The sequence below is a fragment of the Cyprinus carpio genome, chromosome B1 (genome assembly GCF_018340385.1).
Source record: "Cyprinus carpio isolate SPL01 chromosome B1, ASM1834038v1, whole genome shotgun sequence".
In the NCBI taxonomy this organism is placed as follows: Eukaryota; Metazoa; Chordata; class Actinopteri; order Cypriniformes; family Cyprinidae; genus Cyprinus; species Cyprinus carpio.
In genome coordinates this window covers 18,050,350-18,067,477 of record NC_056597.1, presented here as the reverse complement: position 1 = coordinate 18,067,477, position 17,128 = coordinate 18,050,350, and the positions used below count along the sequence as shown (strand labels likewise).

The window sequence follows — 17,128 nt, the reverse complement described above, 5'->3', positions numbered from 1 at the left end:
TTACATCAAAAGCAACATACAATATGTTGTAAATTGGTCAAATATGCAGCTTTATAGCTTGCACAGTGCACATACTCAAGGTTCCTGCAGGGTCACTGGATAAAATAAGAAGGTTATGGATTGGGCGACCTTCATGTGCCCTGGATAAGTGCAGAAGGTGCTGAATTCCAGTAGTAAATGCTAGCCTACAATAACAACAACAGCAACATTTAGCAGGAATTTTGTTCGGTTATTAATGAGGGTTACTGTTCTTATTTATTTTTGTGTTTATGGTTATGAAAGTATTTCAAAGAGGTGATGACTCGTGTGTGAAGGCGTATTGTTGGACCTTGAGGATGTCCTGGAGCTAAGGTGGGCTGCACTGATTGTATTTTTTATCTTCTTTAGGGGGTGTATGTTCCATCTGTGCCATTTTTTAATTGTTGGTCTATATACGTAAGAGGCAGATGGGACATTTTTAGCCTGTGCATTATGTCTTGCTGGTTCTTTACACTTTTCATTACCGGATGAAAAAATGGTATCACTTTAAAATAAGATTAATTTTAGGTAATCTGTTTTTTAATATAGGTTAATGTTTTAATATACTTTTGTCTATTCTTAATTATTTTTTTTGTATAATACATGTTCTAATGCTAATTTAATACAACCTAAATATAAAAAAAATAAAATAAAAAAACGTATTGGTATAAACACAAATTAACTACCATTTAAAAGTCTTTGGTCAGTATTTATTCATTTACGTTTTTATTTATGTTTTTATTAATTTATTTATTGAATGAATGTATGAATGAGTGAAATTATTACTTATTCAGCAAGGATGCATTCAATTGATCAAAAGTGAAAGTAAATACATTTACAATGTACAAAAGATTTTCATTTCAAATGAATGCTGTTTAGAACTTTCTATTTATGAACGTCCTTATAAAAAACATACATCACAGTTTAAACTAAAATATGCATAATGTCTATTGTCAACATTGATAATCAGAAGAATTTTTTCTTAATCACCAAATCAGCATATCAGAATGACTAAAAATATATTAAAATAGAAAAGTTTTTAAAAATGTAATATTTTACAATATTACTGTTTTTACTATCTATACATGAAATAAATGCAGCCTTTTTGAGTATACGAGACATTCTCCAAAAATATTTACAAAACATTTCAAAACTTTTGAAAGGTAATGTAAATTGTTAAAGATATTTTAACTGTGCTGTTTTCAGTTGCCTTTTGCATTAACTAATGAATTAATTAGAAGGGAGGAAGGACAAGCATCTTTACAGTGGCTGCTTTGAACTGAAGTGCAACTGAACTGTCAGTTCAGTGTATTCCTGTGCAGTGACTGACCTGCACCAAACTGTTATGAAGGAAGTGCACCTAAAGACTATTGTGTAGAAGCTTATGGCAGACTGAATTTCTCCAGCTGTCACTTAAAATACATCCTCTGTTGATCCTTCTTTATAACAGTATCACTGTTTGCTTCCCTCTTAAGGGCTCACTTAAGGACTCAACGGTGTTGACAGCTGAGCCACTAATGTTCAGGGTTGTGGGGGTTTGTGTGTTCTTCTTTAAGTTCGCAATCTTCACTGCAGGCTTCAGAGCAGTCAGCTTCAGGTTATTGTGTCACCACCAGGACACCAGCTGCTCAACATCCTATCCACAGGCAGATCTGTTGCTGCTGCTTATGAGGCCACAATCTTAAAAATAAATTACAATTAGAGCCCAGCCTAATGCCATTGAAGAAACTTAAGTTACACAAAGAACTTTGTTCTTTAGAATTAACTTCATCGTTCAAAAGTTAGGGATAATTTTCAGTGGCACAGTTTTCAGGAGGACACTTTTTGAAAATTTCCCCCTTTAGCTTATTGCTTAATTTTTGACTCGTCCTGAAAGTTTATTATACGTTAAAGTCTTGCCAGTTTAAGCATTCAAAAATTTTTAAAACATTAAAGCATGAGAAGACACAAAAGGAAACCCAAAGTGTGCACACAGAGAGCACTGTTTCAGACTGCATGCCAATACCGAACGGAGTTCTTTTTTGCATCTACCGCGCTTAAATGGACAAATGCAGACACTATTAAAATGCCGGTTTTGGATAGTACCCTCATAAGCACAGTCTTAACTGGGTTAAAATAAAAAGCCTTTGGGCATGAGCCGATCCATGCATTAGGTCTTAAAGTGACAGCAGCTTAATATACTTAATTTTATTTACTTAATTGTGTCATTCATGTTAATCAAAGAACAACACCAAAAAATAACTAAAATTTAAAAAATCACTCTGCTCAAATCTGATCTCAACTGAATAACCTCTTTAGCTTCAATAACTTTTAACTTGATAGTATTTCGTACATGAATACTACTATTAGACCCACCTAAGATGTAAAGCACTTTTTTCTATTGCATTTATTTGTGCTATTGCTTGTAATTTGTTCATTTGTTCTTATTTTTTTAACTATTTACTTGTCTTTTTTTTTCTTTTTTTTTAAAATACAAGTTAACATAGGCCAAAAAAAAAGAAAAAAGAAAACAATAACTTTTTTTATTGTCATGTGACACTGAAGACTGGAGTCATGGCTGCTAAAACTTCAGCTTTACCAATACAAGAATAAATTACATTTTAAAAGAGATTAAACTAGAAAATTTACAGTATTATTGTTTTTGCTGTATTTTTATTCAAATAATTGCAGCTTTGAAAGAATGAAAATGGGCTCCATGTTGTAACACATTTTCAGTGCATTTAACACTTGGTTAAACTGGATTGTGGGTGATTAGTGTACTGTATATAATGCCAAAGTGTGCAATAAAAAACACTGACAGCCAATCAGAATCCACCCAACTTTGAAGAACGTGAGCATTTTAAGCAGCACACAACATAACTGCAGCTCATTTTTTTTAATAAACAGAATGTTTTTGTGCATTGGTGTGGATGCCAATACACAGTAGTTATCATTATATTACTGTTCTTGGTGTAAACGGGACTTTAGATAGAGTTAGTTGCAGCAGGACAAACTTGGTCAGTCAATTGTTTTCATAAACATTTAAGTCTGAGAACATTTGTGACATATGTCATGTGTGTTTGGTTGGCAAGTCTGATGGCAATGTTGTTCTGCTATGCTAGGGAACCAAAGAGCCAATACAATTATCACAATCAGGCAAAGCAGGAAGGGAAAACAGCAGCAAAAAAATTTTCAAATGAGGGAGGAATGGAGAGAGAGAGAGAGCTAGATGGAGGGAAGAGGAGTGTGTGTCTGCAAATCTGAAGTTCAAAGAGTAATCAAGAGGCAAGAGTGAACATGGAAATGAAATTTCATGCAGATAAGAGCAACAAGAAGATAGATTTCAGCACTTCTTTAGAAATCACATGCTTCAATTTATAGTCCAACACGAGCCAAACTACCAAACTAGATACAAATTATACCTGCACATAAACAGCTATTTAAAAAAAAAAGTTGCAAATTTAGTCTGTTTTTGGAAATCTTTCTGTAGGTAGTCTTGTAGTCTTTTAGGAAGTCTCTCCTAACTGTTCATTGACATGTAGACAAGGAGCTAATCCCAGATCTGTTAGCAATGCAAATCCAGCATGTTTAAGCACAAAGAGGGATCTGAAAGTTGACAGTAAGGGAAAAAATTATCTACAAATCTAGAAAAGTAAGAAACAGTTGGCATTGTGATTCAAAATGCATTTAGGACTTTTTTTTATTTATCTAAGACCTAAAACACTTATATTTTTTATATATACCTCAAACAAAGCTATAAAAATAGTTTGGAACAACAAAGGGCGAATAAATGATGTCAGAATTTCCATTTTGGGGTAAAGTTCCTTCAAACAACATTAATTTGAGCAGTGTAAATAGCAAGATTTTCTTAGTGTTACGCTGTTTACACTGCAAATAGCTATAGATTATATTTATACTATGTTAAAATAGCAAGATTTTCTGCCATTCATACTACAGTACTTATTGCAAATAGTGGCAATTTTCTGCACCTCACTATTGTTGTGCATTATAAAACAATATGCAATAATGACGTATTGACTCCAAATAATACATTTAATTAAAATTATTAAATGGATGCCACCTTATTGGGACAATAAAGCCCTCCCCACACCTACCCTAACACTACCTGATACTTTATTTTCAACTTTTCGATTATTTCCTTAATTTTTATTGAAAATAAATCTCTTTACGATGTGATTTGAGATTTAAAAAGGGAGAAAAAAAAGTTTGGCAAAAGGTGGATTCAAACTCAGTTCGAATTGTAGGGCAAAGTTAGTGTAAACAGCCTCTGCCAACAAGGCGGGTTATTTGCATTTACTGTAGTTTAAATAGGTATTCCAATATATTTACCTGAGAAGCTGGAAACAGTGTAAGATTTTCCGACTTGTTTTCAGAAAACACCTGCTGAATTTAGTTTATTTTTATAGTTTTAAGTCTAAATCCCTCTACACTGTTAGATTTACTTTACAACTTGCACTCTACGCACAACCCCTGTGCTAGTCATGGGTGGGTGTATTTTCATTGGACACACATGAGTATTTATCTCTCTCTTCTAGATCTCGTTTCTTTGATAGAGTAACGCATTTCACGTATGAGTGGCCTTTGAAATGAAGACCGTCTCATAGGTGCCATGACAACCGTTTGACTGACAGCCGGCGAGGTGAGCTATCCTCAGATGCTGCTGTGACGCTGACAGTAAAGCTTGATGAGCAGATGTGTCGACCCTGCTACTAACAATCCAAGAATGTGGAGCGTGGCGTCAACAACTGCAGGACGTGCCTGTTTCATTTAGAGAATCAATGAATGTCATAAAGCAAATCATTGCCACGGGGGCCAACTGATGCAATCGGTCTAAAGACACTGTAGACAGTGATTGATGTACATACCACTATTCTCAATGCAAGTGTGTGTGTGTGTGTGTGTGTGTGTGTGTGTTTTAACTTTGTGCCTGACTTTTGACAGATTATAATGTTAGGAATACATTTACATAATGAATTTAAACAGGTTGGTGTCAATAGACATTGATCTTTTACAAGATTAATTCACCTAAAAATGAAAATTGTGTCATCTTTTATTCACCATCATGTTGTTCAATACATGACTGATTTACTTCTGTGGAAAACAAAAACAGAAATTTTAAATGACTTTCAGAGAATAACAACTTAGATTTTGGTCTTTTCCTCATATGAATGAGCTTTTTTCTTATTTTGGAGCTAGCTTGGCAGCTCCAGTTCTCATTCACTCTAAATCTATTGAAAAGACCTAGCAGAATTTTCATCAAAAAGACAAATATTTTATCGAAGAAAGTCATACAGGTTTGAAAAAACAAATTATAGAGGTCAGTAAATGATGACATAAGTGGCCTTTTTTAGACAAAACCTTTTACATAATAAATTAGAGCAGGTTTATGTTAATATCCATTGATCGTTTTACAGAACAAGTCTCATAGATGTCAAAATGGGCACTTACACTCGATGGTTAGGAATGATCTTGAAGCCGTCTCTGAACCATGTGACCTGAGGGCGAGGGTAACTGGTCACAGCGGGAGGATTCAGGACAGCAGCTCTTCCTTGAGAGACTGTTTTCCTCTGTTCCAATTCAGCAAAGTTATCCATGTCTAAGAGAGAGAAAGAAATGGATAAAGAGAGAAAGAGATGGAGGTGCAATTTACTTGTAGTAAAAATGGCTACTTCTTAGGGTTGTGCCGATAGACAATAGTATGGTGTAACTATGATAATGAGAGATACCGCCTGTGGCTGATGACTTTGACAATATCAAAATGATGATTATTATTTTTAGGCTAGTATTATTATCTTATTAATATTAGGGCTTAAGTTATTTGTCCCATCATATTTCTTTTTACGGGTTTTTATAGTGTTGTGCGTTATAAACAATCACATGCGATTTTGTTGAGCTTATGAATGCAATGGCCAATCAGAAGCATTAAGATGAGTCATCGCTGAAATACCGGAGTTTTGTAGTTCAGTGCATGCTCGCTGACTTAATTCTGCTCTCTCGTGTATTCTCTTATCATAAACAACAAAGTGCAATACGTGCAATGTAAGTTTAAGAGATAGCTTCACTGATTATAATGGAAGTGTTTTTTTAAGCGCATAAATTTTTATAAGATTGTGATCATGTTAAATACAAATTAGTCTTATTAAAAATTTGACATGACATACATATGCTACTTGACTAAAAAGATATGTGTAGTTAGAGGGTTAGTTCATCCAAAAATGAAAATTCTGTCATTAATTACTCACCCTCATGTCGTTCCAAACCCATAAGACCTTCATTCATCTTCAGAACACAAATTAAGATATTTTTTATGAAATCTAAGAGCTCTCTGATTCTCCGTAGACAGCAAGGATACTATCAAGATCAACGCACAGAAATGTATCAAGGACATCTGTAAAATAATCCATTTGACATCAGGGGTAATAATTTATTCAGCAATTCTTCTCCCCGAGTTACTGTCTTCCCCAATTTTGGAGAGTAGTTCATAACGTAATCAGTGTTGTTTACATGCGCACGCTTTCTACTGAATATAAACAATGCTGATTATGGATCAGAGAGCTCTCAGATTTCATCAAAAAAAGCTTAATTTGTGTTCCGAAGATGAACAAAGGTCTTACGGGTTTAGAACAACATGAGAGTGAGTTATAATTGACAGAATTTTCATTTTTGGGTGAACTAACCCTTTAATAGATTACACTCACATTAGGATGCTATTAGCCGTACCCTGGAGTTGGTTCACTCTCTGGCTATGAAGTAAATAATTAAATAAATTTGCACAATGATATCATGTACCGGCAATCTCACAGGCTGACAATACGACAATATGACTATGGAGCATATCGCCCAACACAACTACTACTACTACTACATGGTTTTTGTGGCTCGCATACACCTGCTGTATTTCAAACAGTAAATAAAGTGAACTGGAGTGACAGCATATTTAGAAATTACTGGAGTGTTTCCTGAACGTCACTTTTAGTTCATCCCCTATGGGACTTGTGTACTACATGCATAAGTGTGTGTTCTAGGTGAGTGTGGTGATGTGTGAAATCCATTTGTGCTTCAGCCTCCTGGACTCCCTTTCTAACAACATACACATGTACTTACAAGCCACGCGAACATCAGCCCTCGTCTGGATCAGCGCTCCCATTCTGTTTCTCACCGCACACTGATATACACCCGCGTCCTCGCGCTTTAACGATGTAATCGTGTACCTGGAAGAGAGAAAGAGATCTGGGATTCACATGGTGCTTACTTGATGTTCTTGCTGTGCAGTACACACTATACCGCATGCTATGTCCTTTTGAGTGTGAAACAGTGTGCATAATGCAATGATAAATGTTTTAAACAGTAGTGTACTACACCGTTATCTCATTATAACCTCTCTACGCTGCATGTTTAATTCAATGAGTCACTTCAAGTTATCAAACTTCTTTAATCCACTTTTGCATAAAAATGTCTTCACTGCTGGCAGTTTGATCCAATAATGAGCCAAGGAGGAAATAGGCTATAAAAAACTGGGGTTGTGCGGTTCATCCGTCATACTGTAATTAATAGGTCAAATCAAGTGTATTGCATTGTGGAATAAAAAGTTTACCACACTAGGCTATACGATTTTGCATACTGTTCACCATGCTATAGAATATACCGCAAAAATAGTATGAGTAGTTTGATATTATTTTGAGTGAATTCCAAGACTTTGATCTTATATGACAGTCAAATATATGTAATAAGTACCTGCAACATGATTTCTTCAACCGTACAATAAACAGACAAGGAGTTTGAAAGTGAACACTAATAAGTGCTTGGATTTATGAGCAGATGGATGCGAGTGTGTGCTGTTTAATGAGAAAGATTACAAGCCCACAGGGTCAGAGCTGCTCAAATCTGAGTTGATTCGTTTAACAGATGACTGTGTTTAATGCAGAAGTGATGGTTCACATGGAATGTGGAATCAGCTGCACTGATAAAAACTCAACGCTCTGTCATTTTTATAGACATCTCAACCATAAAAAGATTCAGAGGGACACTGAAAAACATTACATTTTAATGTTACTGTCAGGATGAAATAGAAACAGGAGAAAGATAAATCATACAGGTTTTATTATTAATAATATTATTTATATACAGTACTATAAGATTTTTATTTTATAGTTTTTGAGTTTTCTAGTATTTACAGTATTAATCAGTTTTCAAATGCATTTTTTTACATATATTTTTGTAAGATTGTTGTTTTTGAAAATTTAGTTTAAATATATTTAGTTTTAATTTATTTTTATTTCAGTTTTTTACTTAGAATTCAAAATTTCTAATTTTTTTGAATTTTTTTAAACTAATATTTACATCTTATTTTACTTCAGTTGCTTTTTAATTGACAAAATTGGTTTAATAGTATTGATTTTATTTAACAATAAGGACAAATCTGTTTAGAACAATGTGAGGCAATTTTATTAAAGAATTCATGGCAACATTTCAGCCAACAATTGATGTTAGCTATTGACTTCCATAATATGGCAGACTATCCACCTTTTTCTTTCCATAAAATTGTGGGTTTGGCTTCCGGTCTCATCCGCGTCCAGCTATTTTTAGCTGTACAGAACTGCTTGTTTTGCTGATTGATATTGAAAATTGGTGTTTCTCACCATATTATCTGAATGTGTTGTCTTAATTACGAAAACACTGGTTTATAATGCAAACAGTTTTACCGTTTACTGCATGTTGTTTTTCTTCTTATTTTTTCATTATAGCGGCTAATGAACCGCAAGTCTTGTCCATAGGCTTACTTCCGCTTTGAAGAAAACGGTGGATTGTTATTTAAGTATATGGGTTAATTCAGATGTTTGGTTACACACGTTCTCCAAAATATCTTCTCTTGTGTTGTTGAGCATTAAAAAGATAATTCATACCTGTTTGGAACAATGTATATGATGACAGAATTTTCATTCTTGGGTGATCTACCCTTTTAAAGCCAAATTTCATTGCTATAAAAAAGATGAAAATAGACCTCATCGTTCATCTTGCTAACACTGTTCTTATTATACACCATTTCTTTATTATACACAACTCTGAGGTCACTGTAATAATAATGTCTCCAAAATACAAGGGGTCAAAGATGGATGACCAGACAAGAGAAAGAGGCCAAAGAAGGGAACAGGACAAATGAGATCCCAAAGGACTCGGCACCATCTATATTATTTTATATTGTAGCACAATTTTTTGTGCGGTCCAATCCAGAATCCAATGACCTCGGTACATGGGTGCCAGTTAAGATAATGGTTACCAAAATAGTGACACAAACTACTTAAAAAATCCCATGGGATAATAAGATTTGTGAATTGGGGGTTTAATGTTTTGCTGTTTTATGAAGACTTCATGATCTCTTCAAAGATCAGATGTTAAAGCCCATTTTAGTGTGATTAATGATCTTGCTTCAGGAGGATTGTCTCTGTTGCATGTTTATTGGATAAGAGATATAAACAGCTAAATCAATTAAATATTTATGACTATACGTGCAGACAGTGCAGCAGAGTGTACAGTATGTGTTGATTATTACCTGTACTCTGGTGTGTATTCAGTGATATCTGAGCTGTTTCTTATCCATTTGAACTCCAGCGGCCAGCTGCCCTCAGCCAGACAGGTGAGCACGAGTCTGTTCCCCTCCAGGTGTGTCTGTGCAGCTCCTGCCTCGGTTTTAAAGTACGGAGCGATGTCTGTGAAGAGAAGAACACATCAATAACAGAATGAAAACCTATGCTTAATGTTCATATAATATATATACAGTTAAACTTCCCAAAATGTGCAAAGATGTCTAATTATGATACATGAATAGAAGCACATTGAGCGTAAGAATAAAGTGCTGACCATGATATTTCAAATGGTCCAGGCCCTCCATACTGGCCAAATATTACTCTGATTAATGGCCGGTATATCACCCAGGCTGATTCACCAGCCAATATTTGGCCATTTCAAGACTGATAACCGCGCCTGATTACACATTTAGAGTACATCTCATTTTATTGAAAAAAAAAAAAAAAAAAAAAAAAAAAATATATATATATATATATATATATATATATATATATATGTGTGTGTGTGTGTGTGTGTGTGTGTGTATTGTGATGGTCTTCATGAGTGTGTTTCAGCGTCGCCCTGTAATTACTTCTCATCATTCAATCAGCAGCCAGAAGCAGATGCTGATCGGCCCCACCTGTGCTTCGTTACGAAGACAGAATATAAGCAGAGCAAGAGAAGGAAAAAGTCTGGTTCTATGGGGGTGCTAAGCAACCCTCAGTTAAAGCTGTAATGGCACTTTAGTGCAGATTTGGCAAACTATCCAGTGTGTTATGGTTTGTGCTCTGGAGATTGATTTCTATTTCAACATGTATTTGCAGCATTGAGCAGCCAGTCACAGACATGTTTGTTGATTGCTTGAATTAGAGGCGTTTAAGTTAGAATACACTTGTCGCTCAAATCGGCAGGTATTGTGTTCAGCATAAATCATCTCATATCAAAGTGTTGACATGATGTAAATAAGAGATTCATTGTGCAGCATAGAAACTTTATTCATAATAACGTATCTTTGTGAGATCCCGATGAACTAAGATGAGTGACAGCTTTTTATTGATTATGAATGGAATGCTTTTTGTGCCATAGCAACAGAGGCCATATATATATATATATATATATATATATATATATATATATACATACACATACACACAGATGCATCTCAATAAATTAGAATGTTGTGGAAAAGTTCATTTATTTCAGTAATTCAACTCAAATTGTGAAACTTGTGTATTAACAATGCACACAGACTGAAGTAGTTTAAGTCTTTGGTTCTTTTAATTGTGATGATTTTGGCTCACATTTAAAAAGAAAAACCCACCAATTCACTATCTCAACAAATTAGAATATGGTGACATGATAATCAACTCAAAACACCTGCAAAGGTTTCCTGAACCTTCAAAATGGTCTCTCAGTTTGGGAAGACTGCTGATCTGACAGTTGTCCAGAAGACAATCATTGACACCCTTCACAAGGAGGATAAGCCACAAACATTTATTGCCAAAGAAGCTGGCTGTTCACAGAGTGCTGTATCCAAGCATGTTAACAGAAAGTTGAGTGGAAGGAAAAAGTGTGGAAGAAAAAGATGCACAACCAATTGAGAGGACCGCAGCCTTATGAGGATTGTCAAGCAAAATCGATTCAAGAATTTGAGTGAACTTCACAATGAATGGACTGAGGCTCGGGTCAAGGCATCAAGAGCCACCACACAAAGACGTGTCAAGGAATTTGGCTACAGTTTACCAAGAAATTTTGGAGCACTTCATGCTTCCCTCTGCTGACCAGCTTTTTGAAGATGCTGATTTCATTTTCCAGCAGGATTTGGCACCTGCCCACACTGCCAAAAGCACCAAAAGTTGGTTAAATGACCATGGTGTTGGTGTGCTTGACTGGCCAGCAAACTCACCAGACCTGAACCCCATAGAGAATCTATATATATATATATATATATATATATATATATATATATATATATGAGAGAGACATCACCTTCAGTGATTTGATTCCAACATTGGAAATCCACAGACCTACTATACACCTTCAGCACTTCATCAATCCCAGAGCACAGTACTTCCCACCTAATGATGTTGTTTTATGTTCAATAAACACCCTCTGGGGATGTGTGCACTGCAAATCAGTTTTGGTCTCTGTCCATATTCATCCTGGCACAATATATGTGTATGCATATAGATGCATACATATACATTAGATTTTCCTGTTGTTTTTGAAAAGTTTTCTTACTACAATTTAAAATAACTGTTTTCTGTTTCGATATATTTTAGAATGTCATTTATTCCTGTGATGCAAAGCTGTCTTCAGTGTCGCATGATACTTCAGAAAATATTTTCACCTTTAAGTCATCAACTGAAATGGCTGACGATTTTTTATATTAGGCTTTCTGGTGCACTCTCTTAACACAGCTCCTACTCCAGAGCAGGGTCTAACCAGCACAACTGGTACTACCCGTGACGTAAGTAGACATTGATTGGCCAAATGTGTTCGAAATCTCGCCATTATTTAAACCCGCCATTATTTAAAACACCGTGTAACATACTGTAAACATTGTGTCAACTTATTTGGCAAGTATGACGAACAGCGATAAATATACGGACGCTAAAGTGCAGGCACTTATAGCAAATGTAGCACTGCCAGTTGTTGTTGGAGATTCCGTTCTTTCAATCGCTTTAGGTATACGTTGATATTCCGTGTCCATTATTGTGAAACCCGCGAGACAACAAAAACACAGCTCCGATCACAGCGTCCTTCATCCTCCTGTTGTTAACGTCGTTCTACTTTGTTTTCGCTGTTGAACAGCCACACACAAATGACATCACTGTTGACCGGCTTACGTCACATCCTAGTACACACTCTCGGTGCGAATGCAACCATTTAAATATTACTGGGAAACAGTTCGCGCAAAATCGTCCCAGTACTTTAGTACTGTACATTTAGTTCTAGAACTAAAGTGGTGCGAAAGGCCCTATTCACCCAGTAAACTCAGAAAAAAGATCTCAAAGGGACTTTCACTCAAGTGCTTTGTGGGAAACTTGTTTCAAAGCCTTTGTGTATTGTGAAGCTAACCTCTACATCTATAGTTCAGATGACATCACTACTACTGAAGAACTGAGTGAAGAACATCCAGCTTGCAGAAAACAGTATAGGGAAGGCATGTGACCTGAGATGAGACTGATAAAATGAGCTCTCCCACTCTCTCTAAATGTGTGGAATCTGGTATGCAATTCAAACTATATGAAACAGTAAGTAAAAAAAAAAAGCTAAAAGCATTCCATTCAGTCTTTAGTCATACTAAACTGAATGTACATTCACAAGACATACTGTCAGTACTGTTGCATTAAACAGTGATCGATTTGGAATGTTTTTCAGGAAGCAGCAAAAGAGCAGGACTGACGTGAAGCGCACACAAAAGACAACTTACAATGGATTCCAACAGAATTTGATGAAAGCATTTCAAGTTAACAACACGGTACTCTTTGACTCCAGCATGTGGCTAAGCTAACAATGTGATACTTGAGTAAAATTTCATATGAAATATTTTTGTTAATATTTTTAGAAATTCTGGCAAATATCACTAACACAATATTTTCATTTACGAATTTCTTTTGATAGTCAATAACCAATACATAGCTGATATTATAAATCCATACCATCTTTTTACTCCACTATATTTATTCACAGCTTGTATGATTGAGCTCTGTAATCGCTTGTATGTTATGTAATGTACACATAATGCTGCCTTAGGATTTGGGCAAAACAAAGTATCTTAGAAGGCAGCAAGATATTGCTGCGTAATTTTGGCACAGTCTTCTCGTCTGGTGTGTTGCCCAGGTCAACATTCAAATGAAACATTCTGTCTCTGTCTCTGCTGGATAAAATGACTTCAGTCTGTTATTGTGAAGCTAAAGGCCAATGGCTCAGTGGCTCCCATCACACTTGTTAGTAAATTACTCGCCATTTAGCAAACGCTTTCAACCAAAAAACGACTAATTGCAGAAACAGCCCTCCTGCAGCCACTAAGTGCTTTGCAATAGAACAGAAATGTGAAGTATTAACTCTTAACAAGATCTTAGCATTTTCTAAAGAAAACGTGAGTGATTTTTGCTTATGTCAGTAAATGATGCGGAGCAATTTTTAAATGTAATCTTAAAATTTTTATTTAGTATTTTAATATAATAATTCATATTAAAATACATTTTAATATTTTGGAGGATAAAGTAAAATACATATATAATTAAATAAATATATTTTTTTAATTAATTAAAAAAGTTAATTCTTGGAAAAAAAAATACCTTAAGTAGATTGGCATAATCTTTTCCATTTAAATAATTCAGTCATTTTTATGAATAATTTAAAAATGATTTGAGCAAAACAATTTATTATTATTATATTTTTTTTTATTATTAGTTTAAGTGCTTAAATAATTAAAACTAAATAAACTAAAACTTAATAAACACTATATAGACATATAAAAAACTATTAAAAAAAACAAATGACTAAAATCTTAAATTTAAAATGAAAACAGAAAATATACAAATATATTAAAATTAAAAATACTGAAAAAAAATACAATATTATATTAATGACACTAAAATAACTGTTGCGATGTTAATAAGTACCAGATAATTAGATGTTTTTATGAGAAAGTTAATTTAGGATGCATTCAGATTAATTTTTAATAACATCTTGACAGAAGTGAGATTTTTAATAGATTTGAACACTCCTATTTGTCAAAGACAGATGAGCAAAAATAACATTAATATAGCTATAAAGAACCACTAAATGATAACTAATAACTCTCCAGTTACTATCATTGTTTGGGACTGAAAGTTGGCGCTAACACCTTTAATCCTTAACCGATGAACGATTACTGTGTTCATCTCACAGGAAAGGAGCTTGATGTTGAACTTAATGAAGCAAATCTGTATTTCTTCTAATGCCAAATACACCATGTGAGGATCATAGCACCCTGCGATCTGACCTTTCTTGTGGTTCCAGTATAATGAGGCGGCGTGACAGCCGCATCTACTCACAGCACAATCGTACAGATTTGGGTAGTTAAGTGGCCCCCCACCCATAATGCACCAGTCTTTTCCTCTGGCCTCAGGATACAGTTACCCACAGAGAAGATCTGAGCGCACAGACAGGTAGAAGCAAGCATGGGTAATCAGGTGGAAGGAATGGGGTGATCAGTGACATTTACACATCAAACACACACACAAACATTTCGGTCAACTCCAGCACAAGCTGTCCACACACACTTGTACGCACATACACACATCACACAGACTCACGCAGCAGAAGAGACATGGTGATCAGTGACATTTCCATAAAGTGGAGGCTGAAGATTCTCAAGGGAACAGGAAAAAACATATGCACACACACATCCCTTTAAAAGTGCCTTACGACCAGGAAATCTCTCTGTGAAGGACTATACCTCACTCAAAGAACTCAAAGCAGGAAGAGTACGATCTGTGAAATGGAAAGGACAAACATTATGGATAGAATCATCAGTCTGTGTTACCTTAACTGTGAAATCTCCAGGGCTTATATAAGACATGAGAAACTTTATTTGCCAAATAAAGACACAATGTCTGACATTCAAGATTAAAATTCATGAGTTTGAAAATGCAGTTTAATTTTGTATTTTAGTTTCATTGCATTTTTAAATTAAATGTATTAAAAATAATAAATTACTTTAAACAAAAGCTATATTATCTAATTAATAATTAATATGAATTAATTAATTAATAATTTAAATAAATTACTTTAAACAAAACAATAAATGAAACCACGTTTTCAGACTCGAGTTTTTAATGAAACATTTCTTAAAATTGTATGAAATTATTAGCCTATTAATAATAATTATTATCTTTCTCTAATATATTATATATTATCTATTTTTAATAAAAGTATTTATAATATTTTAAGTGAGTATTTTTCTTTCTTCATATGGTATAACTTAAATATGTTACAAACATTTTTACATATTCATCTTTATAATATATATAGGCCTACCAATAATATATTACCAACTGTCTACAATAATACTGTTTGGTCCATATTTTAGCATGAAGCTGAGATTTAGCTTCAGCATATTAGATTTGATCAGTTTCACATTCAAGCGTCAGTGCCAGTGCAGAGAACAAATTGAAGAAGACAGATGTGTAAGATCTCTAATATTAGGTGTTATGTTGCAAAAGAAAAGAAAGGAAAAGAACAGACTGAGATTTTTTGCACCTTCATGCTTTTCACACTTTTAGTTATAGGCCCACTGTTCATCACAATATGTGTGTGCTTAAATTCTGAAACACAAAGACAGTCCATCTGCTTTCAGTCGGTTCTTTGTGCAGTTCACTGGTGCACATTTTTCACTGGATTTGTTGGATTCAAAGTTAATTAAAATATATAAAATGTACCTACAATAAATAGTAACCATTCTTATCCAGTGTTATAAATTGCCTAGGTCTTGTATGATAATATAATATAATATAATATGGTTTTAAAATCAATATTAAATTAAAATCAATGCACAGTGATCGCATCTCCAATGCATTTTAGCACATATTTCAGTCAATTTCAGATTTAGGATATATTTTTATACACACACATAGCTGCATGCACACGCTGTGACTCTGCAGGATTTCATTTTTGTTTACAAAGTGGCCAATTGTCACCTGCCACCAACAGTTTTCTTCAATCTGAAATGGCATGTGGTTTAAAGGACTGCAGAGTGCCCCTTTTTGTTCCCTGCTGAAGTGTACAATTCTACCTTTAGAGAAAATGCGAAAGCAAAAACGTTACATTTCACTAGAAACTGTTTACATTGAAGGAGGAACTTCGGCCACACAGTCAAAACACATAGCAAAGCAAAAACCACCTTGCTAGGCACATGCTTGTATTGGCTCGTTCGAAGAACAAAGACATAAAAAGCAGTATGGAAACAGATTAAATTGTTTTAAATATCCCATCACCCTTTTGTGTTCAGGTAGACATGTACAGCTGAGAGAATAAGTTATTCTTCAGAGGGCAAATAGAACAAATGCACAATAATTACTGTTTGCTGGCAGATAAGGGGGTTAGTGAAGCATTCAGCGCGGTTTTGTTTGCTTATAATCAAATTAAAGTTCAAAAGCATGCAAACTCTGACAGCTCTGAAAATGAAGTACTAAACTAACACTGAATGAAGAGAGAGAGCAAACAAAAATAAATAGAATGCTGAAAGAAAAGGACATACACAATCGCTCACTCATACAAACACAGGCAGGCAACTAAATGCCTAAAATTTCTAAATGTCTACACCACGGGCTGTATAATAGGATGATCGTCATTCTATTGTCATATTGTCACTTGCATCACTAATGGTTTTATACAGTACTGTAGATTCTCAGAAAAATATTTTATGGCTACATAGCATTCATATTGAAATGTCTGGTTTTATTTAAACTTTGGTATCTTGGCAAATCGAGGCACATGGTTGAGATCTACTTTGAAAAAGCATGCTCATTTTCATTATCTTTTAATACCACTG

The 17,128-nt window shown here is 34.6% G+C and overlaps 1 protein-coding gene across 4 annotated transcripts in view; it reads right to left on the bottom strand.

Moving 5' to 3' along the window:
• Nucleotides 1-17,128, bottom strand: part of LOC109050400 (protein sidekick-1-like) — a 193,196-nt gene that overhangs the window by 106,438 nt on the left and 69,630 nt on the right. For all 4 annotated transcript variants that reach the window (XM_042716835.1, XM_042716837.1, XM_042716836.1 and 1 more), the window contains exons 3-5: nt 9,569-9,725; nt 7,123-7,229; nt 5,467-5,614 (exon numbers count right to left, since the gene is read on the bottom strand). In XM_042716835.1, coding sequence (XP_042572769.1) covers nt 5,467-5,614; nt 7,123-7,229; nt 9,569-9,725 — 412 coding nt within the window. The remainder of the gene's footprint in view (nt 1-5,466; nt 5,615-7,122; nt 7,230-9,568; nt 9,726-17,128) is intronic.